This window comes from Tauraco erythrolophus, chromosome 13 (assembly GCF_009769465.1).
Source record: "Tauraco erythrolophus isolate bTauEry1 chromosome 13, bTauEry1.pri, whole genome shotgun sequence".
NCBI lineage: Eukaryota > Metazoa > Chordata > Aves > Musophagiformes > Musophagidae > Tauraco > Tauraco erythrolophus.
In genome coordinates, this window is record NC_141477.1 from 10,970,112 (window position 1) to 10,995,304 (window position 25,193).

At 56.4% G+C, this 25,193-nt stretch overlaps 3 protein-coding genes across 3 annotated transcripts in view; 2 read left to right on the plus strand and 1 right to left on the minus strand.

Moving 5' to 3' along the window:
• Window positions 1-13,599: 13,599 nt before the first annotated feature.
• Window positions 13,600-14,439, plus strand: GJB1 (gap junction protein beta 1). The gene has a single exon (XM_086619585.1). The coding sequence runs from the start codon at window positions 13,600-13,602 to the stop codon at window positions 14,437-14,439; it is 840 nt and encodes a 279-aa protein (XP_086475711.1).
• Window positions 14,440-15,288: 849 nt separating this feature from the next.
• Window positions 15,289-16,278, plus strand: LOC147527912 (gap junction alpha-3 protein-like). Its single transcript, XM_086619543.1, has one exon. The coding sequence runs from the start codon at window positions 15,391-15,393 to the stop codon at window positions 16,276-16,278; it is 888 nt and encodes a 295-aa protein (XP_086475669.1). The 5' UTR covers window positions 15,289-15,390.
• A 908-nt stretch (window positions 16,279-17,186) lies between these two features.
• ZMYM3 (zinc finger MYM-type containing 3) overlaps window positions 17,187-25,193 on the minus strand; it is a 33,238-nt gene continuing 25,231 nt past the window's right edge. The window contains exons 14-25 of the mRNA XM_086619409.1: window positions 24,674-24,732; window positions 23,909-24,077; window positions 23,186-23,301; window positions 22,856-23,030; window positions 22,257-22,403; window positions 21,384-21,487; window positions 20,818-20,986; window positions 20,545-20,696; window positions 19,964-20,078; window positions 18,804-19,058; window positions 18,599-18,716; window positions 17,187-18,201 (exon numbers count right to left, since the gene is read on the minus strand). Coding sequence (XP_086475535.1) covers window positions 18,003-18,201; window positions 18,599-18,716; window positions 18,804-19,058; window positions 19,964-20,078; window positions 20,545-20,696; window positions 20,818-20,986; window positions 21,384-21,487; window positions 22,257-22,403; window positions 22,856-23,030; window positions 23,186-23,301; window positions 23,909-24,077; window positions 24,674-24,732 — 1,778 coding nt within the window. The 3' untranslated portion in view covers window positions 17,187-18,002. The remainder of the gene's footprint in view (window positions 18,202-18,598; window positions 18,717-18,803; window positions 19,059-19,963; window positions 20,079-20,544; window positions 20,697-20,817; window positions 20,987-21,383; window positions 21,488-22,256; window positions 22,404-22,855; window positions 23,031-23,185; window positions 23,302-23,908; window positions 24,078-24,673; window positions 24,733-25,193) is intronic.

The window sequence follows — 25,193 nt, forward strand, 5'->3', positions numbered from 1 at the left end:
GGTGAGGGGCTTTGGTGCAGCCAGGCGTGGAGAAGGAGCTGCCCAGGAGCCCATGCAGGGCACCCCAGTCTCAGCCTCCCACAGTGGGCACTGGCACCCAGGGCCTGGGGAGGCAGGAGGAAGGGACAGGTCCTTGCAGGGACACCATACCTTGTCCCTGTGCAAGACGGTCCGGCTGGCAGACGCTGCCCGTGCTGGCGGCCGTGACGCACCGGTGCCAGCTGGACCTACTGCCCGGGGCCAGCACCGCCCTGGCCCTGCACCCTGCCACAGCCCCCACCCCGGGCAGGGCTGCAGGTGAGGATGCTTGTTGGAGAATGTATTTATACCGTCACCCGCGCAGAGTAATAAATTCCAAATAAAACAGAAGTGATATTTTTAATAGTGGTGTGTCTTGCCTCTTCTTGGAGTGTGCAGGGGCCAGGGGCTCCCAGGCTGGCTGAGGTGCCCAGTGCTGGTTCAGAGCCACCCTGGCCCTGGCCATGCCTGCTGGCAGAGGGCTGGGACGGTCCCGGTGTCCCTCGCACCCACCTCGTGGGGGCAGCAGAAGGACCCCGGTATCACCCCGTCAGATCAGGGTGCTGAACCCCCAGCGCAGCACACATGCAAACCAGCACTGTATGGCCCGCGGATGCCAACACCAGGTGCCACAGCCTGTGGGCCCCCTCCAGCACTGGCACCCCGTGTGGGACCTCATCTGCCCCACAGACCCCTCTCACCCAGCTCCTCTCCCCACCTTTCCCAGCCCAGCTCCCCTCCTCCAGCTTGCCAACCAGAAAAGCTGCTGGTTTCATTTCTTTTTAATGCAATTTCAACTGGAGTTGCCATGGAAACCAGCCATCAGGCCTGAATGGCCTCCAGGCATCGTGCAGGCAGCAGAGCCAGGGCTGAGGCCCAGCGCCAGGGGGCTGAGGGCAGGTGGGGGACGGGCGAGGGGCTGCACAGGGTGCTGTGGAGGGCTCTGCCCTGCTCTCCTGGGGGCCTCTCGCAGCTGCAGTGCCACTGGCACATGTGACTCCGCCCAGCACTGCGTTCCAGCCCCTGCACCAAACCCCACGTGGCCCCTTGTGTGCCCAATGTGAGGGTGCTGCAGCCCCTGCCAGCCTGTGCCCAGTGTCCTGGAGCTGCAGCACACTGCGGGCAGCATGGGCATGGTCTGGGCACTCCAGCCTGGTATAGCAGCAGGTTCCTCACCATGGGGCAGATGGAAAGGGTGAGGAAGGTGCTGGAGGCAGGCAGCATGCCATGTCATGCCATGCCATGCCATGTTGTTCCATGCTGCCAAGGGTAGGGATGCTGTTGAGTGCCTGGGATAAGTAGCAGCAAATCCAGGCCACAATGGGACTCCAGTGGGCTGATGGGACTCCTGCTCAGGACACAGGGCTGCCTTCCCCTAGGCTTTTCCATGCTGACTGGCAGAGCTGCTTCCTGTGGGCTCAGCTCTCGGGTGGGAGGATGCCTGCCCACCCTGAACCCCAACCCACGGCCCCATCCAGCACTGCCCCAATCCCTGTCCTCTCTGGTCCGACCCATCCAACAGCCCCAGGACTGCAGTCCCAAGGCCCTCCCCCACAGCTGCTGGGTGCCCCTGTTTACTGACCCGCTGCAAGAGGAACCAAGATGAAAACCCACATCAGGCCATGGGGCTAGGTTGCCATGGAAATGACAGTGCTCTGCAGCACAGCTCCAACAGTAGCCACCTCGCTGAGGTGCGAGCAGTGGGGCCAGCCCTGTCTGGTGGCCGGTGGCCCATCCCAGTGATGCTGCCCATGCTGCAGTGCCTAGTGCTCTCTTGAAGGGCAGATGCCTTTCTGCCCTGGAATACGGGCTTGCCCTGCCCTTCTGTCCCCCCTCCTCATCCTTGCACAGCCTCAGCTGCCTGCTATCCCCATGTGCCAGCGCGGCCACTCCAACTAGGACCCCAAGGGCAAGCTGGTGACAGGTGACATGTTGCTATTATGCTACTGCCTTTGCAAAACTCCCAAGTCTGCCGTCTGTCCAGGGTGTCCTTGACCATCAGCAGCGTTTCTTTGGAGACCTGGCAAAGCCCAGGGGACACTGTGTCCCAGAGGGTACGTGCAGTTAACATGTGTGTGACAACCGTGGGACATCCTTAGCTTCAAGGGACATGATTAGGGCTGCTGGCAAAGAGAAGCATAAGGGAATTGAACCGCAAAGTTGTCCCTAGCATAGGGAAGAGATGAGTGACCTGTGCCTGGCCCCTGCTTGCTCCAGCAGCCACAGCCAGCAGGAGGGCAGGGATGCTTCTCTGCACAGTAGCATCACTGGGACCGCGTCCTGGTCCCCACACCTCTGATGCACCCAGGACACAGGACAGCAGACCCACAAGCGGGCAGGACAAGCCGCTGTGCCATGGGCTGCAACCCCCTCCGCCCTGTGCTGCAGCGGCACAAAGGATTTCTGTGCTCACCCACTGCCAATGCCCTTCCCAGCAGAGCTGACTCAAATCAAAGGGTTTTGTCTCTCTGAGGGCAGCAGCCTGGATCCAGGGACGCCTGTGCTGCTGTCACCCTGCACTGCAGTGGCCATCCAGGCTGGCGGTGAGGCTGAGCCATGCATGAGGCCAGCCCTGCCTGGGGCAGGACGGCAGGGGAAAGGAGGCTCCGGGAGTCGGCTCAGCAGCATCCTTTTCCTCCTGGCAGTGGGCAGGTTTTCAGTGATGGCTGGAGCTTGATTTCCTCCATCGCACGGACGCAGACTGATGGGCACGTAGCCGCGGAAACTGTAGTCTGCGGCTGAGCGCTATGTTGAGGTGTTCGGGGCAGCTCCTGCAACCAGAGAAACCCGGGAAAGACCGGAGAGCCCCGCCAGGAGCTGGCAGCTCTCGCGAGGGGCGGAGGATTTAAATCCGCGGGGGATTTAAACGGGCCCCGGCAGCGCGAGCGGCCCAGAGCGCTCCGAGCGGGGCCAGAGTGCGCATGAGGAGAGGGGCCGCCAGTGTTCCCACAGATAAAGCCCTGAGATGTCTGCCCCTGTCACCCGGATGGAACTGGTGAGGCAGGGAACTTCATAGAATCATAGAATCATAGAATGGTTAGGGTTGGAAGGGGACCTTAAAGATCATCTAGTTCCAACCCCCCTGCCATGGTCAGGGAAACCCTCCACTACACCAGGTTGCCCAAAGCCTCGTCCAACCTGGCCTTGAACACTGCCAGCGATGGGGCATCCACAACTTCTCTGGGCAACCTGTTCCAGTGCCTCACCACTCATCACAGAGGGCAGGTTGAAACAAGCTCCCAGACCCTTCTCCTGGAGAGAAGGTGCAAAAAAGATGTGCACAGGTTGATAATCTGCTGGGTCAGGTGGCTGAGTGGCAGGAAACAGTTAAAAGGCCGCACAGTATTAGAGGGGCCAAGGCAGAGATAGGTAAGTGGTTTGAGAACCACGCTCCTGCGGCAGACGCCACAGAGAATGAGGCATCTCGGACCCTGGTGACCCACAAAAGCAGGACTCTTCTTCAGACCCCACCCTCCAGCATTACAACCAAAACCAGGTATGAAGCTTTAACAGTTGTAGACACCTATGAGCAGGGACTGCAAGGAGAAACCATACCAGCAGCACACGGTGGATACCACAAAAAGAAATGGTGAGTGCTTGTAGTGGGTGACTGTTAAGGGGCCCTGAGGTGCCCATCTGCCAGCTTGACAGGATGTCACAGGAAACATGCTGCCTTCCAGGAGCTAAGGTTCAAGATGTTGGCACAGCTTGTCAAGAGCACAGACTACTATCCATTGCTACTCTTTCCTGTGGGCAGAAATGACAACTCAAGTCAGAACCTGGGCAGAATCAAGGAAGACTACAGAGCCCTGGGAGTGCAAGGGAAAAGTATTGGTGCCTAAGTTACCTTTTCTTCCATTTTACCTGTTAGAGGAAAGGGTGCCAGAAATAGATGTATAGTGCAAATCAACTCCTGGCTTCCTGGCTGGTGCTGCCATGACGGTTTTGGCGTTTATGACAAAGGGACATTCTTCAATGACTATAGCCTGTTAGGGAGGGATGGGATCCACTTGTCTCGAAGAGGCAAGGAAATCTTTGGCAGCAGGCCAGCCAACTTTGTGAGGCAGGCTTTAAACTGAAGGACTCGGGGGACAAGGTCTAAAATGGTAACACTCATGCCATTGCATCCAACTGGGGAATAAGCTAGGCTAACTAGAGCAGAGATAAATGATCCTTAGCTGCCTCCCAAGATCAGGACCAGAAGACCAACCACCTCAAGTGTATGTATACCAATGCACACAAGCCTGGGGAACAAACAGGAGGAACTCGAGCTCCGCACCCAGTCAAAAAGTTATGATATCATAAGAAAAACTGAAACATGATGTGACAACTTACATGACTGGAGGACCACAATGAATGGCTATAGGCTGTTTTGTTAAGACAGGCAGGGAAGAAGAGGAGGCAGAGTCATGCTCTATGTTAAGGAAAACCTTGAATGTATAGAGGTCAGCTACAGCGATTGTGGAAGCCGCAGCAAATGCATCTGGGTCAAGATCAGAGGATTCGTCTCCAAGGGGGTTCTTACAGTAGGCATCTGCTACCAACCTTGAAAACAAGACAATAAGGCCAACGAAGCAATATTTAGGTGACTTAAGCAAGCTTGGGGTCAATGGAACCTGGTTCTTATGGGTGACTTCAACTACCCAGACATTCTCTGGAAGAACAATACAGCAGCTCACATGTCATCCATCAAATTCCTGAAACGCATAGAGGACTGCTTCCTTCCTCATGCAAATGTTAGATGTGCCAACCAGGAACGAGGTGGTGCTGGACTTGCTACTCACAAACCAAGAAAACCTGCTTTGTAATATCTCCATTAGTGACAGCCTTGGCTGCAGTGATCATAATACTGTGGAGTTCAGGATCCTGCTGAGCATGCTGAAGGTTAGGGACAAAGATTTTAGATTTCAGAAGACAAAACTTCAGCTCAGTCAGCTCAGTTGGGAGGGATTCTGTGGGAAGCTCCCATGGAGGATAAAGGAGCTAGTGAATGCTGCGAGTTTTTCAAGAACACTCTCCTGAAAGCAGAGAAACACTTCATCCCCTTTAAAGGCAAGGGAAGTAGGGGGAGCAAGAGACCCCCTTGGCTTAACTGTGAGCTTCTAAGTCTGCTGAAAACCAAAAGAGAAACATACCAGACATGGAAGAGTGGATGAATATCTGTTGAGAACTACAAGGACATTGCCAGGGGTGTAGACATGCAGTTAAAAAAGCAAAACGTCAGCTCAAATTGAAATTGGCCAGAGACATCAAAAACTACGAGAAAGAGTTTTTCAGCTACATAAACGACGAGCAGAAACAGAAGAAAATATTGGCCTGCTGTTAAACAGGAGAAGTGAATTAATCACTGACAACGCTGAAAAGGCAGAGATTCTCAACACTTTCTTCACCTCTGTCTTTACCAGCACTGCTGGGCTCCAGGCCTTGGGAACAAAACTGTTGATGCAAACACAGGAGTAATGACTTGACCTCTACAAATTGATGGGCCCTGACAATATCCACCTAAGGGTGTTAAAACAGCTGGCTGATGTCATTGCAAGACTGCTTTTCATAATCTTTGAGATCAGGGGACATCTCAGAAGATTGGAAGAAGGCTAATGCCACCCTCATCTACAAGAAGGGCTTAAAGGAGGATCCAGGAAATTATAGGCCCACCAGTCTTACTTCAGTCCCTGGGAAAGTTATGGAATGAATCCTCCTGGGGGCTATCACAAGTCAAATGAAGCACGTGATTGGGAAAAGCCAGCACAGATTCACCAAGGGCAAATCGTGCTTGACAAACCTGGTTGCCTTCTATGACTAAGTAACCTGCTCAGTTGATAGGGAGCTAGCGGTGGACATTGTCTACCTGGATTTCTCCAAGGCTTTTGATACAGTTTCCCACAGCCTCCTCGTAGAGAAACTGATGTGTTACGGTCTAGACAAGTGGTCTGTGTGGTGAGTGAGGAACTGGCTGATAGGCCACATCCAGAGGGTGGTGGTAACTAGCTCCTTTTCAAACTGGCAACCTGTCACAAGTGGGGTCCCCAGGGATCAATATTGAGCCCAACACTGTTTAATATAGAATCATAGAATTATTTGGGTTGGAAGGGACCTCAAAGATCATCTAGTTCCAACCCCCCTGCCATGGGCAGGGACACCCTCCACTACACCAGGTTGCTCAAAGCCTCATCCAACCTGGCTTTGAACACTTCCAGGGATGGGGCAGCCACAACTTCTCTGGGCAACCTGGTCCACTGCCTCACCATCCTCTGAGTGAAGAATTTCTTCCTTAGATCTAATCGAAATCTGCCCTCTTTCAGTTTAAAGCCATTGCCCCTTGTCCTGTCACTACACGCCCTTGTAAAAAGTCCCTCTCTAGCTTTCCTGTAGGCCCCCTTTAGGTACTGGAAAGCTGCAATAAGATCACTCCGGACCGGACAGAGCCTTCTCTTCTCCAGGCTGAACAGCCCCAACTCTCTCAGCCTGTCTTCATAGGAGAGGTGCTCCAGCCCTTGGATCATCTTCGTGGCCCTCCTCTGGACTCGCTCCAGCAGCTCCATGTCCTTCTTGTGTTGGGGACTCCAGAGCTGAAAGCAGTATTCCAGGTGGGGTCTCAAGAGAGCAGAGTATATAGGCAGAATGCCCTCCCTCGACCTGCTGGCCACGCTGCTTTTGATGCAGCCCAGGATACGGTTGGCTTTCTGGGCTGCCAGCACACATTGCCGACTCATGCTGAGCTTCTCATCCACCAGCACTCCCAAGTCCTTTTCCTCAGGGCTGCTCTCAATCCATTCTCTGCCCAGCATGTACTTGTGCTTGGGATTGCCCTGACCCACATGCAGGACCTTGCAGTTGACCTTGTTGAACTTCATGAGGTTCTCACAGGCCCACCTCTCCAGCCTGTCGAGGTCTCTCGGGATGGCATCCCTTCCCTCCAGTGTGTCCACAACACCACACAACTTGGTGTCATCTGCAAACTTGCTGAGGGTGCACTCAATCCCACTGTCCATGTCACCAACAAAGATGTTAAATAGCACTGGCCCCAGTACTGACCCCTGAGGAACATCACTCATCACTGGCCTCCACTTGGAAATTGAGTCATTGACCACAACTCTTTGAGCGTGACCATCCAGCCAATTCCTTATCCACCGAGTGGTCCATCCATCAAAACCATGTCTCTCCAGTTTGGAGACAAGGATGTCGTGTGGGACAGTATCAAATGCTTTGGATAAGTCTAGGTAGATGATGTCAGTTGCTCTTCCCCTATCCATCGATGCTGTAACCTCATCATAGAAGGCCACTAAATTAGTCAGGCAGGATTTGCCCTTAGTGAAGCCATGTTGGTTGTCACCAATCCCCTTCTTATTTTTTATGTGCCTTAGCATAGTCGCCAGGAGGATCTGCTCCATGATCTTGTCGGGCACGGAGGGGAGACTGACTGATCTGTAGTTCCCTGGGTCTTCTTTTTTCCCCTTTTTAAAGATTGGGGTTATATTTCCCCTTTTCCAGTCATTGGGAACTTCACCAGACTGCCACGACTTCTGAAGTATAATGGATAGCAGCTTAGCAACTTCATCAGCCAGTTCCCTCAGGACCCGCGGATGCACCTCTTCAGGTCCCATGGACTTGTGCACCTTCAGGTTCTTTAGATGGTCTCGAACCAGATCTTCTCCTACCATGGGTGGTTCTTCATTCCCCCAGTTCCTGCCTTTGCCTTCTATGACTTGGGCTGTGCCGCTGGAGCTCTTGCCAGTGAAGACCGAGGCAAAGAAGTCATTGAGAACCTCAGCCTTCTCCATATCCTGGGTAGCCAGGTCCCCCGTTTCCTTTCGGAGAGGGTCTACATTTTCCCTAGATCTCTTTTTATCACTGACATATCTATAGAAGTTTTTCTTGTTGCCCTTCATGTCCCTGGCCAGATTTAACTCTATAAGGGCTTTAGCTTTCCTAACCTGATCCCTGGCTGCTCAGATGATTTCTCTGTATTCTTCCCAGGCTACCTGTCCTTGCTTCCACCCTCTGGAGGCTTCCCTTTTTGTGTCCTAGTTGGTCCAGGAGTTCCTTGTTCATCCATGCAGGCCTCCTGATGTTTTTGCCTGACTTCCTCTTTGTTGGGATGCACCGCTCCTCAGCTTGGAGGAGGCGATCCTTGAATATTATCCAGGTTTCTTGGGCCCCTCTTCCCTCCAGAGCTTCATCCCATTGTACTCTACCAAGGAGATCCCTGAAGAGGCTGAAGTCTGCTCTCCTGAAATCCAGGATAGTGAGCTTACTGTGCACCCTCCTTGCCTCCCTAAGAATCTTGAATTCCACCATTTCATGATCACTGCAACCAAGGCTGCCCTTGAGCATCACGTTCCCCACCAGCCCCTCTTTGTTGGTGAGAACAAGGTCCAGCAAACCAACCTCTCCTCGTTGGTTCCTCTACCACTTGGAGAAGGAAGTTATCATTAATGCATTCCAGGAACCTTCTGGATTGCCTATGCCCTGCTGTGTTGTCCTTCCAACAGATATCAGAGTGGTTGAAGTCCCCCATAAGGATGAGGGTTTGTGAATGTGAGGCTGCTCATATCTGTTTATAGAGGGCCTCATAATTGATCTGGATGCGGGAAGACCTGGATAGGCTGGAAGAGTGGGCTAACAAGAACCTTATGAAGTTCAACAAGGAAAAGTGTAAGGTCTTGCACCTGGAAAAACATCTCCCAGGGGTGCAGCACCGTTGGGGAAGTCTTCTGGCTGCTGTATGGGTTGAATAGAAAGCACATGTATTTCATTAAAACAGGTGCTGTGAGTCACGTTGGTCAGCCGGAAACCACGTGACCCAAGGGTGGTTAAAGGTGGGGCACTCCCTCCTGGGAGGGGGGCATTTCCCTTCAGGACGTTGGAGAGGTAGGAGCCCTTGGAGAGCGGTTGGAAGCCCTCTTGTGGAAAAACCTTCTGAGTGAGATAAAGACTTTCTGATTGTGATATATGAGGTGATCGCAACGGCCCTTTGGGTTGCGACTCGTTACGAGAAGATACCTTCAGTACGTGACAGTCCGCGACACAGCACAGGTTGGGATAGACCCAGCTGGGAAGCAGCTCTGTGGAAAGGGACCTGTGGATCTTGGTGGACAACAAGCTCAATATGAGTGAATGGTGTGCTGCTATGGCAAAGAAACCCAACAGAATACTGGGTTGCATCAACAAGGGCATCACCAGCAAGGATAAAGAAGTCATTAACCCACTCTACTCAGCACTTGTCAGTCCACACGTGGAATACTGTGTTCAGTTTTGGTCCCTGTGATACAAAAAAAGATGTGGACAGGCTGGAGAGGAGCCAGAGAAGGGCCACAAAAATTATCAAAGGACTTGGGAATCTGCCGTATGAGGAAAGGCTGAGAGAACTGGGTTTGTTCAGCCTTGGGAAAAGAAGGCTTAGGGGAGACCTTATCACTATGTTCCACTATTTAAAGGGTGGCTACAAAGATGGAGACTCCCTTTTTACAAGGAGTCACATGGAAAAGACAAGGGGTAATGGGTACAAGTTACTCCTGGGGAGATTCCAATTGAACACAAGAAAAAATTTTCACAATGAGAACAATCAGCCATTGGAATAATCTCTCCAGGGCAGTGGTGGGTTTCACAACATTTTTAAGATTTAACATTTTTAAGATTTTAACATTTTCCCAACATTTCCCAACACTTTTAAGATTCACCTGGACAGGATGCTGGGCCATCTTGTCTAGACCATGATTTTGCCATGAAAGGTTGGACCAGATGATCCACGAGGTCTGTTCCAACCTGGTATTCTACGATCTCTGACCCCAGCAGGGTGCCAGCAGCAGTCTGACCATGTGAACGTTGGCTCAGCCCTGCCCATCTCATTAGCTTGCCTGCGTTTGACATGCCCACGTCCTTGAGCTCTTTGCTGCAACTTCCAACACCAAGCTAACCTGATGATTCATGTCAGGAACAAAGAGCCCATTTCTGGTCCACAGGGTCACGGATGGAGCAGTTTTCTGAGCACTGGAGGCAGCACTGGCTGCAGCTGCTTTGTGCAGCCTGTCCTTGACCGCTGGCTTTTGCACAAGTTTTGCCTGCTGCAAACAGGCAGCGATGCCCGGAGGCCGAATACGGAGGTCAGCGGCAGCCCGGGGCAGGTGAGGGGCCTGTCTGCACTCCTGCCCATTCCCGAGGCTCTTGGTCTTCCCGTCACCTCCCGGTGAGGACATGGGACGGGCACCGGGCTGGACAGCGACGCCCCGCGTTCTTCCTCCCTCTTTCTTGGTTTTTTTTTTTTTTTTTTTTTTTTTTTTTTCTCCATTTATATTACATTTTTTAGGCGGTTTCCCAGGCGTTGAGCCTCACCGGGTGCCGCCGCGGGCGGTTGCGGCCCTGCCGTCCCCCGGCCCGGTCCGGATCGGCCTCGCAGCGCCACCTGCTGCCGTGGCCGGGCGGCGACCACCGCCGCCCCGCTGCCCTCGGCCCCCTGGAGCCCTCCAGTGGCCCCTCCCCCCTCCGGCTCCTGCAGTCCCCCCATTGCTTCTCCCCACTTCGCCCAGCCTACAACTCCCCCGGTGACCACCAATCTGTCCCCCCTGGGACCATTCCCCCCCTCCAAGCCTGATCCCCCCGGCCTGGCCTCAATAGTCCCTTGCCCATACTGCCACCCCAGTCTGTGCCCCGGCACCCCCAAGTGGGGCCTCCATCTGCCCCACCCGCACCCCGCTCCGGGCAGGTCCTCCCGGGCCCCGGGTGCGAGGCCAGGGCGGTGCCGGCGGCTGCGGCCGCTCCCGCTCCCCGCCCGGCGCTGCTGACTCAGCCGGCGGCTTATCGTGGGCCCCGCCCGTCCCGCACACCCGGCGAGCTCCGGCCCCTCACTGCCCACCGCCCCCGCCATGCAGCGGGGGGACCCCTCGTCGCCCTCTGCCGCTCCTCGCCGCCCCACAGTGCCCCCCTGCCATCCTCGTGCGGAGCACAATGGCGCCGCTGCCATCCTCATGCAGGCGATGATGTGCGGGGTCCTGCAGCCGACCCCGGGGCCCCAAAACGCAGGCACGGTGACCACGTCCCGGAACGCTGCGGAGCCACGCGGCGTGCTGGGCGGCAGGACCTTGGAGTGGGCCGTTAACTGGGTTAATCGTTGACAGGCTGTTTACCTTTCCCGGCTGGGCTTTTTACACATGAAATCGGAGTGCTGGTGGCTCCCCCCGGGACCAGTCAGCAGCCTGCAGCAGATCTGGGTGCTCTGGGTGCTGGGGGTGCCCAGAGCTGTTCTCCAGGATGGACACCGGGGTCCCACCATGGTGCATGTGCCCGGCAGGGCACAGGGGATGTAGTGAGGAGGATGCTTACAACAGGGAAGCGTGGCCAGGGGTATCATGGAGCTCCCATGGGGACTATTTTGGGGGGGCTGGCCCTGCCTCAGTGCTGTGGTGGCCCCTGGGCTGTCCCTGGGGGGATGCTTGGCCCTGGCAGTGGGTGCCTTGGGCAGTGTGAGTGCGGGCTGGACACACCTGTGGTGTTTACTTGGCAGGGAGCAAGTCCTGGAAGGAGCAAGGCTGTCGGAGGGGGGGGGGGTGGGTGCTGCGCCAGAGGACAGTATAAAGTCCAGGGTGCTGCACTGGAGGCTGAAGCTGCTGCGGTCCTCCAGAGCTTTCCTGTCCCAGTGCTGAGGTGAGAGCCTGCTGGGCACTGCGCTGCTGCAGGGGTGGCCACATGTCCCCCGGCCAGCGGGCACCGGAGGGTCCAGGGTGGGGGCCACAGAAAGGCTTAGCCTTGGGCCAGGGAGGGCAGAGCCAGGGGTGCTGGCCCACGTGGGGGAAGGGGGGGTGAGGAGCAGAGCGTGGCCTGGACACTGGCCGCCCTCCTTGCACCTTCACTAGAGGTTCTTTGCCCACCACTGTTTCCACAACTCCAGGTGCTTGCACCCTGGGTGAAGGGGTGGAGGTGGCATTTGAGATGGTATTGTTGCACCTGCCACACTGCGGGCCCCCAGCTGGTAGGTTTTACTGGATGTGCTGCTCCCTACCTGAGGCCGTGGACAAAACCTGAGGGACATGGCACCAGCCTCACGGAGACAGGGCACAGTGTGATGGTGTGACTGAGGCACCAGCCTTGAGGGACACGGGCATGGGGGGCATTTGCAAGCACAGGGGCTGTTGCCCTCACCAGCATGTCCAAGCAGTGAGGCAGTGTCAGTGGCCCCTTGTCCCAAGAGAAGAGTGCAGCTCCTGTTAGCACACACTCAGCACCACCCTGGCAGACTCTTTCTCGTGTCTCCAGTGGGACGGAGCATGCACAGGGCAGCTCCAGCACCCTTGCAGCTGTTGCTGCTGGCACCAACCCTCTGGCAGCAGAGCCTCGAGGGCATGGCAGGACTCATGGGGGCTGCACCCCGTGGGTCCCCACAGACTGCTCAGTGCCACACTGAGGAACAGCCAGACCGCAACTCTGGTCATGGTGCCCTGTGCTGACCATGCAGGATGGGCACACAGCTGTGCTCTGCCATGCATGCTAGGGAAAGGACCCCCAGGCACCCTAGGTGGCCGTCCAGCCCCGGCACGGGTCCGGCTGGACGGAACAAGGAGCACCCCATGGCCGGTGGTCGGAGGGGCGGGGCTGCAGCCGTGGTGGGCACGGGGCGGGTGTGGGGCTGGGCAGCGGGAATGCAGCACACAGGCACTTTGTTCGGCTGGGGTGGGCGGAAGTCAGGGCGTTGGATCTGAATGCTAAAGTGTGTTGTTCAGGGGCCGATAAAGGCCCCATTGTATGTAAATAGTTTATAAAGCAGCATATGACTTCCAGTGCAGGGCAGTGGCGGATAGAGACAAGGGCAGGCGGAGCAGAACTCTCCTGTGGGAGACATGAGACCTTAGAGGGGCCATTGGGGGCAGCTCGCGAGGACCCTTCCTCACCGGCAGGTATGCGTCGCCAGGACCCTTCCCACCAGGGGTGGCCAGAGGGCAGGTCCCAGCCCCCAGCTTCATGCTTGGGGTGGGAAGCAGCTCCTGGGGCTGCTCAGTGCCTGTGGGTGGCCTTGATGGGGTGGGGGTCTGTGCTTGGGGTGTGGGGTCACTCCATGCTTCCTAGGCAGGGACGGCTCCAGGGGCAATGCATGGCTGCACAGGGGGTCCTCCCAGCTCAGGGCTCCCTGGCCCCACTCCTATTCTGGCAAGGAATAGGGAAACGAGGGCAGAAAAGCCCATGGAGCTCCTCAGGTTCATCCCTAGCCAAAGAACTCAGTGCTGGGTGTAGACTGGGGGTCCCTGCGGAGGTGTGGGAGCTTCACCTCCATCCTCTGTGGCAGCTGTGTGTCAAGATCCCCGTGGCAGTGTGGGGTGGCAGGGCAGGAGAAGCTGACACTGCAGGGCCAACCGGTCTCCTGCCTGCTCCGGCCAAAACACTGCCCTGAGCCACGTCAGCAGCAGGAGCCATGCTGCCGTCCTGCTGTGCATCCATCCTGCTACCCACCTACTAGGGCTGTGGCAGTCAGTTGCTCCCATGTCCCTGCTGGGGCTGCTGCTACCAGGCCCAGGATGCGGTGGCTCTCAGCCAGGGGCCCTTCCCACTCCTAACACCATCTCTCGCTGCTCTCTCCTGCAGAAGAGAGGAACAATGAACTGGGCTGGACTCTACACGGTGCTGAGTGGGGTGAATCGCCATTCCACTGCCATTGGGCGCATCTGGCTCTCTGTTATCTTCATCTTCCGGATAATGGTGTTGGTGGTGGCAGCTGAGAGTGTCTGGGGGGATGAGAAATCTGCCTTCACCTGCAACACCCAGCAGCCTGGCTGCAACAGTGTCTGCTATGACCACTTCTTCCCCATCTCCCACATACGTTTGTGGGCCCTGCAGCTCATCCTCGTCACCACACCGGCCCTCCTTGTGGCCATGCACGTGGCCTACCAGCAGCACCAGGAGAAGAAGCTGCTGGTGCTGACGGGGCATGGGGACCCCAAGCACATGGAGGAGGTGAAGAAGCACAAGATGCGCATATCAGGTTCGCTGTGGTGGACCTACGTCTGCAGTGTGGTGTTCAGGCTGCTCTTCGAGGCTGTGTTCATGTACATCTTCTACATGCTCTACCCGGGCTACCAGATGGTGCGGCTGGTCAAGTGTGAGGCTTACCCCTGCCCCAACACTGTTGACTGCTTCATCTCCCGGCCCACTGAGAAGACCATCTTCACTGTCTTCATGCTGGTCACCTCAAGCATCTGCATTGTCCTCAACATGGCAGAGCTGGTCTACCTGGTGGTGCGGGCCTGTGCCCGCCGAGGCCAGCACAACTCCAACCCCTCATCAGGGAAGGGCTCCTTCTATGGGCACAAGCTCTCCTCTGAATACAAGCAGAATGAAATCAACCAGCTGCTGACGGAGCAGGATGGCTCCCTCAAGGACATGCTGCGCCGCAACCCCGGGCTGCAGGAGAAGGGAGACCGCTGCTCTGCCTGCTAATGCCAGTGCTGCAGGGGCCCTAGCCCTTGTCCACACCCCACAGCTGCCCCGTGGCCTCTATGGTCTCTGTCCCACGGATAGCATCCCTCAGGGGCCAGTCTGGACCTCCCGGATGGCCAGGAAGGCATCTCGGGCCATTAAATTTTGGTTCTCAGGTGCTGCCTCTCTTCTTTCTGCTCCCGCTGAGATGTGCTAGGGGCTGGGGTGCCAGTGTGGGGTGCCCACCCCTGAACCCCAGCCCAGGTGGGTGCCACCAGGGGCTGTGGGGGCTGCAATGCCTGGGCTGGGCTGGGGCCATGGCTGCGGCACCCTGGCAGCTGGCATACAGAAGCAGTGACCCCTGGGTGGCATTGAGCAGTGTCCAAGGGCTCACGCTCCCCCAGCACCAGCCCCTGCAGCCTCAAATATATTTAGAAAAGTGCCCAAACCAAAAATAGAGGGAAAAAGTTTCCCCAGTGGCCGTTTCATCTGCCAGTCACAAGGAAAGCCAATGGAGCACGCAGCTGCCTCGCGCCCCCATAACCCTGCACCTGCCGTCCAGTCCGGCGCATGGACAGAGGGAGCCGGGCAGACCTGTCTGCACCTAGCTGGGGAGCCGGGATCAGCCAGGGGCCTCACAGCACCCCACACCACCTTGCCGAAAGGCGCTGACAGCGGGGGAGCACCACGCGCTGCCAACGGTGAGGGGTCCCCATGCTGGATCACCACCGTGGTGTCCCCCACGGTGCTTCCAGCGTGCTGGGGCTGCTTTCTACCGGAGGTCTTTGCTCCCGCTGCCCTCCCTGGGACAGATTAGGGGGTCCCATGGGATGCAGGGTGGAGACGCTCTAGGGACAGCCCCGGGTCGGGTCTCTGCATGCCTGCCTGGCCGGGGGTGGGCTGGCGGTTTGGCAGGGGTAGGGTGGCCGTGTCTGGAGGGTGGCTGTCTTGCAGGGCAGTGCAGCGTGTGTCATGGGGGACTGGAGCCTGCTGGGGCGGCTGCTAGAGAGCGCCCAGGAGCACTCTACGGTGGTGGGAAAGGTCTGGCTCACCGTCCTCTTCGTCTTCCGCATCCTGGTGCTGGGGGCGGCTGCTGAGCGGGTCTGGGGCGATGAGCTGTCTGGCTTCTCCTGCGATACACAGCAGCCTGGCTGTCAGAATGCCTGCTACGACAGCACCTTCCCCATCTCCCACCTCCGTTTCTGGGTCCTGCAGATCATCTTCGTCTCTACCCCCAGCCTCGTGTACCTGGGCCACATCCTGCACCTGGTGCATCTGGAGGAGAAGGCACAGCAGCAGGTGGTGGCACGGGCAAGCAGCGGGGCCAGGCGGCAGCGCCCCAGGCAGCCCCGGCTCCCCGTGGGGGACACACGGGGACGGGTCTGCATGCGGGGGGCCATCTTGAGGACATATATCTGCAACGTCGTCTTCAAGGCTCTCTTGGAAGTGGGCTTCATTGTGGGCCAGTATGCCTTGTACGGGTTCCAGCTGAAGCCCCTCTACACCTGCAGCCGCTGGCCCTGCCCCAACACTGTCAACTGCTACATCTCCCGGCCCACTGAGAAGACCATCTTCATCCTCTTCATGCTGGGGGTGGCCTGTGTGTCCCTGCTGCTCAACTTGGTGGAGATCTACCACCTGGGTCTCACCAAGTGCCGGCAGGGTTCAGGCCCCAAGTCCCGCATCTTGCCTAGTCCTGGCGGCCCTGCGGGGCCCCACAGCACCCTGCCTGGCAGTGGCAGCCCTGTGGCTGCTGGAAGAACCCTCCATGGCCTGGCACCCCTGGGGAAGGCAGGTGCATGGCTGGGGGTGGCCAGTGGGTCCCCCGGGAACGCACGAGCAACAGACCTGGCAGTGTGAGCATGTCCTGCTGGGATGCTCAAGGATGGATGATGCACAGGCCACCTGTTTCTGGGCTATGCCAGGCTTACGGCATGCACCCTATGGTCCTCATGAGAGATGGCCATGGCCCCAGGGACATGGCTCAGCTGCTCCCCATGCTCCTGGAAGCAGTGGGGCTGAGAGCAGAGCCAGGCTGGGGCAGGAGCCCATCAGCCCTGGGGGAGCAAATAAACACCCTCTGCACCTCACTTGACTCCTGCTCTGCCCACAGGCACTGTGGCATTGCTCTCTGACCAGTCCATCTCATGGACACACTGTGTGGCCAGGGCAGGGCCACTGCTGGGTTGGGTTGGGCTGCAGCCCTATGGGCAAGGGAGAGGCAGGGAGGAGAGGGGCATGCTGGGCTGACACCAGTGGGCATGGGGTCAGAGGTCATCCCAGCATGCCAGAACTGGCAGCACACCAGGGACCAGACAAGGAAGGAAGCACAGGCAGGCACAGATGGACAGGAGCGTGGCCGCAGTGGGACACTGCCCCTGCTCTCCTGCAGTGCTCACCCTGCCGAAGGTGTGTGGGGGTAGCAAGGGCTGCCAAGTTTTTCGCATCTTTATTTGAAATGAATGGTTTCCAGAGACACAGGGTTAGTCCTACCGCCCTGGCATCACTACAACAAGACTGGTGAGCGGCTCACTCTCCACATGGACACAGAGAACGGATGGCCGCGGGCCAGGGACCAGAACAATATATACAGGCTCAACAGGAGACCCATGTATAGCTCAAGAAAACCGACCAGAACACAGCAAGAGGCAGGAGGCAGCAGGGAGTGGCACAGCTGGAGTCAGGCTCACCCTGGGCAGGGTGCTGGCACCCCGCTGCTTTGGGAGGGAGGAGGAGGCCAGGCTTGCTCTGCCAGCAGCTGCCTGAGCCATGGGCTGGAGCAGAGGGACCCACCGATGGCACCTTGCACCAGTGAGGGGGGTTACACTGGGACGGGAGACAGTGGAGAGAGGGGCAGCATGACACAGGTCCATCTCCATCAGTTTTCCACCGACTCAGAAAACATTGACAAAAATTGAAGGAGGTGGCCCAGCTGCATATGAGGGAAGTGTCTCCACGGTGAAGCCAGGTCTCTGCCCTCACATTCAGGTGCCAGCTCCCTCTGCTTCCCCCAGCCAGCCCAACCTTCTCCCACCCCTGGGAACAAGACTTCCCCCTGATCCAACAGCTCTCAGGCTGCTAGTGGTCCTTCCCCACTGGCTTGAAAACACCAGGCTGCTGCAGCAGCAGAAGTACCATTCCTGCCATGCCACCTGCAGCCTTGCAAGGGGATGGTAAAGGAAGGCGGAATTAAAAGCCTCGGGGCTGCTGGTCCCAGATGGTGTGTTGCCGTATTGTGCAGTTCCTTCCTTGGGGCAGGGGGAAAGGAGGGTATTGTCAGTGCTGAGGGGTGGGGGGGACAGGTCTGGGCAAGAGGAGCTGCCCCGGGGGCTCTGCCACCCCTGTGCTATGGGGACTGGCCCCGGGGAAGACAGCTCACCTGGCAGCCAGTACAGGAGGCAGGGCTGAGCACAGGGACCACGCATGTAGGGGAAGGAGGGGATGTCCAAGTCTGACAACGATGAAGGGATGGCACTGCTGCAGCACCATCCCCTCCTGTGCTGCACAGCCCCTGCCCTGCAGCAGGAGGCAGGGAGAAAAGGCATCCAGGGCTGGAGCACAGCCAGCCTGGCAGCACCTTGCTCTTAGTCCATGTCATCCTCCAGGCCGCTGAGCCGACTGTGCTCCTCGTAGATCTCCCTCACGGCCAGGATGCGGTTCAGCATGCTCTCCAGCATGCTCCGATCCATGGGGATGACTGAGTACCAGAGCGGGGACTCGGCAATGCACGACCGTTCGGGTTGCAGGTAGAAGACATCATTGCGGTTCCGCAGACTCTCGGGACTGTAAAGAGAGAGGAAGGTGAGCCCTGGAATATCAGCAGCTCCAGGGGCTCAGAAAGCCTGTCCTGCCCTCATGGTTATCGAGGGGGAGCTCAAGGCTTGTCACAGCCTCTCATCGTTCAGCAGGATGAGGACACAAACTGAGTCTGCAGCTCCTCACTCTAGGACCAAAGTCCCTAACCAGCCAAGCACCAGGACTCATACTGCACATTCCTACCTGTCTGGAGAGACTCAAGTAATGGAAGGGGCCAGAGAGAAGCATTCTCAACCACAGTCTATATAAGCGGCACAGACCGTGGGCAAAGCTTCACACTCAAATACAAATGCTTGGAGAGCAGCAGACACTCCACAGGGTCCCACCAAAATGGTACACGCCCCTTCTCCAGAGAAAGCCTCACCATTTGGAGAGATAAAACTCATAGAACTTGACTGGGCATCGGAGTGGGTTCATCCTGTTCTCCCGCTGCTCCAGCATTGGTACCTCCTCCTCGCGCTTCCGCTTTCCAGAGCTGCCATCTGCAGATGGACAGAGGGCAAGATCACATCTGGGACCCAATGGGGGAGGCAAGGGGAGGGACAGAGAGATGCTCTGTCAGACCCTACCTCGGCCTTTCTTCTGCTTGGCAGGAGCGTAGTAGCGGATGCTCACCACCTTTGCCAGGCCACGGGCCGTGGTGCACTTGCGGGACTGGCGCACCACGTTGGTGAAGGAAAGCTGCATGTGCTCCTCTGCTGTCTGCAACCCGAAGAACTTGGTATTGAAGAACATGAGGGTGTTGAGGAGCACGAAGGGTGAGTAAACGCCCAGTTGCTTGCACTCCCAGAGATGCTCCTCCTCGACACGTGAGAAAACTGTGTCTGCAATGCACAGAGGAAGAACCAGGTCACAGCAATAGCAGCTTTGTGGCAATCCCTTCACCCTGCCCAGGAAAGCTCACTGCAAAAGACTGATGCTTCACAACATCCCCTTTTCCATGAGGTTGCTTCTCCAGAGCCATTAGCACAGCTAGATGCTGGCTTTGCCCAGCCACGAGCCACCCCAGAGCACAGCCTATACACAGGCCAGAACCCAAACTAATCCTAACCGCTCATCCCTATAGATGGCCACAATGTGAACTCCAGGTCAGTGCTCCACCACACTCAGTGTGAGATAAAGGAAAAGCAGCAGGCAGGACAGACACGGCCAGCTCCTGCCTAGATGCACAGGTCTGGGTCAAACGTCTCTGCCTGGGACAGCCAATATGCAAAGGTGCAGCTGGATCCGTGAACTAACCACTGACACGACACAGCACAGGGAATGCAGCCCAGAGCACAGCATCATGAAAAGCCTTTGCAGAGCTCCAAGTAAGTCTGCTCACAAGGTAGCAGCACAGCAACCCTGGCCAATACTTAGCACAGTGCGCAGGGCTCACCCACAAAGGTGAACACAAAGGCATGGACCAGTATGCCTCCTGGCTTGGTGTCCTCTTTGCCAAAGAGTGGAGACATCACTGTGAAGCGTGGTAAAGATTCAAACTGTCCCAGGACACAAAGCAGCCGTGCTCTGCTCCCAGCTACCCTGACTGTGCAGCAGAAGCTGCTGAGGCATAAAGCAGGCTGACTCTGCTGTTCGTATGGGTCAGTACAACCCCAAGACACAGTGGGACCGTGCTGCCAAGGAAGAGGGTTGAGGCTGAGGGAGCAGAATCAGACGGGAGGATCCAACGCTAAAAGCACCAACTCGGTATATGGGCGGTGACTGAAGGCACGCTGGAGACACATACTATTTGGTAAGATGGTGGGTTGCCAGCCGCTCAAGGATTTGTTCAGCTCCTGCACAAAGGTCAGGTAGTAAAGGTCTGTAAATATATTCACCATACGATTGTTCTCAAGCAGGTACTAGAAAGGACAGAACACAAAGTCAAGAGAGACACAGTAGCACCTGGAACACAAACCCTCCCCAGAGAGCCCAGGGCACACATGCAGAGCATCCCTCTTTGTACAGCCAGAGCTGCAGGGCAGACTCCTAAAACCAGCCACTTCTGAGAGCTGTGAGGAAAATGCTGGGGCACAACAAAGCAAACTTGGTGGTGAAGAAGGGACTGAGTTTGGGGAGATCTCCCAGCCTTCCTCGAGGATGTGCAAGAAGGGTACAACGCTGGGGAATAGCTGCCATCCTACTCGCTGGGCTTGGGAACAAAGACCAAACCAGGTGGGCTGCTGTCCTGAGGTAAGGCACTGAAGGATTGTCCAGTGAGTCTCTCTGGGTTCCCAGAAGGCAAAACAAAAAGTGCAAGCCTCCGTCACCAGCTCTGACCCCCAGGTCTGGCTGTGGAGGACTTGAGGGCCGCAAGCCCTCCCTCACCTGCTGGATGCCAAGGCAGAGGTAATAGATGCTGTCTGGTTCGTAGCGCTCCCCATTGGGCCGTGTTATTTCCTTGACAAACTGGGCCAGGCCATAGTTGAGCTCAGCTGCTGTGCAGGCCAAGATGTCTTCCTTGATCCTCATGGGCTTGGCTGGGGAGACAAATGCGGCAGCCTCAGACAATAGCCTGCAAGGCCAGGAGCATCTCAACACTCTGGCACCCAGCTTCTGGGAGGTTTCTGCCACTCCACCCCATCCAGACAGGGCACTTACGGCCAAAGCGTAGCTCCTCTCCCTTGCTGGTCTCTCCCCCTGCATACTTGGCTTGCACCCAGGACTTCCAGGCATTCACGCCATATGAGTAGTTCAGCACCGTGCAGCTGGGCTGGCTGCTCATTGAGTCCCGGGAACAGCTTTCAGAGAGCACCAGACGCTTCTGCCCCTGCAGAGAGGTGTACTGTGAGACTGAGCACCTACAGATGCAAGAGTCCTGGCCACCCCTCAGACTGCTGACTGCCAGCTCCCTCTCGGTGTGCCTGTGCCAGCAGACTGCCTTCTGCTCACAGCCAAGCCAACCAGGCTCATTGGTTCTGAGGACCACAGGCAGGAAAAGCTCTCACATGACCTGTGGCATTCAAAGCTCCTCCAAAGTGACAGGCAAGTATTTAAGTATTTTCATTCAAGCAGTGACCCACAGGCCAGGCATGCCCTGAAGGAAGAGGGCACAACCTCCCCAGCACACCAAAGCCTCTGGCACACTTCACCTTGTACATCCCAGATGGCAGCTGCCACTCCAAAGCCAAAGAGCTTTAAGCAGGCAGTAACCATGGTGAGCTCACCTTTCGGACAGCACGAGGCAGATCTTGCTCTGTGGACACATCATCTGGTCCCACCAGCCCACAGTCAAAGAGGAAGTCCACACTGGGGTTGATGTCTAGAGGGTCTAAAAGGAAACACAGGCAGAAGGGTTCAGCTCAGACTTCTCATCCTGTCCTCTGTGCTGGCCTGGATCTTGTAGCAAGATGAAAAAGGAACATGCAGCCCAAGGCTTCACACTCTCCACCACTGCCTGGCATGAACTTTTAGCTACTGCCCAACAAAGGAAATACAGCTCTGGCAGATGATGCTAAGCTTTCTCAGACTAACCAGAGCCCCACATTCTCATCCACTTGTGCCAGGCCAGCACTGGGGACAGCCTGACACAGGCATCCCAATTCTCTGTGCTTTGCTGCTAGCATCCTGCCTCAGCACTGCTGTGCTCCTGCAAGTCCCTGCTTGTTTTTCTACCTTATGTCCGCTAATGGACACTGAGCAATTCTGCTGTCTCCCAGGATGTCATGCCCTGTCTAGGTCTGTCTCTTGCCTTGGAGGATCCTCTGGAATCATCATTCAGAAGCACACCAGCGCCATTGCCCTGCTCTTTGTGCTGTTAATATCAGCTTCTCATTCCCTGTTCTCTGCAGACCTGTGTTCACAACAGGTCAGTTAGTCTAGACAAACTCATACTCCTTCAAAAGTGGTGGTTTCCTCACCCCTGCTGCAAGCAGTCACCTGCAAGACTCAGCTCCTGGCCTCAAGCCTGGTCAGTCAGAGGTCATGGGGAGGTAAGTTCACAAGGCTCTTAATGCTGCTGGCAATGATCGGCTGAGGGCAGCAGAAGAACCCTGCTGCAGCATGAGCAGCCCTGCATGCCTGCTTCACCCAGCTCTTACTCTTAGGGAAGTCAGCCTCCAGGTCCTGGCCCGGCTCATCGAGGACATTTGCCATCTTGACAGCCATAGCCAACACATCGTCTCGTGCTGGTCCAAACAGATCACAGTCCTCCAGGAGACCCTCTGCACTCTGGTTACTCACCAGGTCTGCAATGCAAAAGCATATCATAAACCCAACTGCCCAGCTTTCCCTGGATAGCAAGACACTGGATGTTTGTCTTCTCCTCAGCCACAGCCCTGGTCACTGAGGCTTGAGGAATGCAGCCCTCCAAGTAAAAAGACCTGCAAGGTCAGGACTGCTAGTCTTCTGGCTGGGAAGGTGCTTTAGCCAAGAGCCTGAATAGCCACCTGAGTAAACTAACAGTGCTGCACATGTGCCACAAGACTGGCACCCTCGAAAGCGATAGTGGTAGATACTGCTCCCTGCTGCAGCTCTTTTCTCCTGGTACCTCCTCAGCAGAAGTTGAGGACTTGCTTTTTCTGGCTCTCTTTTCAAAGGCTTTGGGGGAACTGCGATCCATGCAGATGCTCTAGCTTCAGGAGCTGGCAAATCCCATTACTGTAGCTGTTGGGCCAGACCAAGCCATGGCAGAACCTACCGCACAGGTCTGAGGAGGCCTTGTCCAGTTCCTCAGCCTCTGCAATCATCTCGGCCATGGCCAGGATGTCAGCCTCCAGGGGATTGGAGGGGATCTTCACCTTCAGCTCCTCAATGGTCTCCACAATCTTATCTGTGCTTTCCAGTGTGGTAGGCAGGAACATTGGCACAGGCACCTGTTGACAGCAGCATACCAGGCAGAAAACTGACACTCAGATGACTGATGTAAAAGGAGAGGCAGGAGAAGAGGACAAACAGAGAAGCAGGGAGGCTGCAGCAAGGCAGGATCAAGACCGTACAAGAACATGAGCATGTGGAGTGTGTCACTTACCGGGACAGGCATGGAGAAAGGCACAGGTACTTTCTGGCAGTACATATGCATAGGCACAGGCACAAAGATCGGGACGGGGATTGGCAACACAATCACCTGGGGCTTCCAGTCAGCGTCTGACAAGAGCAAAAGTATATCAATAAACTTGCTCCCAGCAGCTCTTCCACCCAGCCCCACTACACACCGCCATGTCCCCAGCCATCCAGCACCACAGCCCTTCCAGTCACCAGCTTCTGTGACTCCTGGGCAGAGCTGAAGCAGCCCCAAGCCAAAGAGCCTGTTGAGCCCCTCAACATGAGGGGCTTGTCTTAGCCAGAGGTGCAAGCCCTGCTCTTACGTGGCCCTGCTGAGAGGTCTAGCTGCCTTGCATATGCTAGAGACCACATACACATGCCTGACAGGAGCTACACAGTGGAACCTGCTCAGCAGATAGCCCCTCAGACAAACTGATGATCTCCAGAGCAACAGTTGTCCCACAAGAGGTGGGACCATGCTGCAGTGCTCTCTGCATCTCTCTTTTTGCTACTGATAGACACAGGCTCCCTACCTCCAGCCATGCTGTGTGTGCCCTGCACTGCCCTGAGACTCCTCTGCACAGTACCAAACACGCAGCCACTCTGTACTGCATTTCAAGCTGCATTCAGATTTAGTCTGGAGCAGGGACGTGCCATTTGCCTTTCCAAAATGCTCCTGTAATCCCACAGTTGTGTCTTCTTTTCCTACCTGTCTGACATCCTTTGGACTTCATTTCTATCTTGCAGGAAATGCCTCGGTTCTGCATCAGAGGTTTACACATGGCAGCTTTGTTTTTCCGAGGGGTGGCTGGAACTGGAGGGGGTGCGGGAGGTGGCACGGCTGGAGATATCTGGGCTGAGGAGGTCTTTGCTGACAGCTAGGGAAATGCAGAAAGCAGGAGGTTGGTGTCCACCTAAGGCAGCACTACCTCTTTGCAACCATGGGTAGAGCAGGAGAGACTCCCAAAGCACCTCTTGGAGCCTGGCAGTCCCCAACACACACACACACACACACACACACAGGCGCGCGCGCGCACACATGCTCCCGCAGTCAGACCCAGCCAAGGTACCGCAAAGCTGCGGGTAACAGGCAGCAGGCCTGTGCAGCACCTCGGCAGCAGCCAGCAGGGAGTCTGGCACTGGTCGCTCCTGCCCCACGGGACAGCGGGGAACACAGTGTCACAGCAACTATACCCAGGCACAGGGAAGCGCCATGCCAAGAGGAGCCAGTGCCAGTGGCAGGCTGTTCTGGAGCCCATCATCGATTCTTGGGAAATGGTTATTCTTCCCCCTTGCAGGAGATATGCAGATGCTGCCTTCACCAGCAGCTCTTGACAGCTCTCGCTACCCAGACATCTTAAAATGCACTGGTAGTAGAAGAATGAAATCTCACTGAGCAATAGCAGATCTGTCCTCTCTTTGGGGACAGCCCCTTTGTGCTATCTTGCAAACTCCTACCTCCAACCAGCCTTACCATGTTAGTCTCTGCCTTCTGTGGGGAAGGGGCAGGTGGTTTTGGCTCTGAAGTCTGACCTGTAAGAGAAAGCAATGACTCTAAGTTCAAGAGTTCCTGGGCCAACAGGTCCCACTGCAGGGACTGGAGGTGGCAGCAGCCTGACGGCAGGGACAGGCTCCCAAGAAACTGCTCCTGGCCTCTCCAGGAACAGTTAATGTTTCCACATTCTCTAGCCCTAGCAGCTCAGGAAACACTAACTCCAAAATCAACTCATGTAATTTTGTGCTCCCTTGCAGTCCACGCCATCCCCATCACAGAAGGTCAGGAGAAATCCCAACCCCTTGTAGAGAGATAAATGCAGGGCTCTGTTCCCACCTCTGCCTATTAGCTTGCTGTACCAAGCCATGGCCCCTCCCTGTGCCTCCATCTCCCTGCTACAAATATCTTGGCAAGGTGCTTCGAGATCCCTAGGAAGACAGTGACAGAGCTAGTAGCAGCATTATGAGATATCCCAGAAAGCAGAGAGATAGCTTTGCCA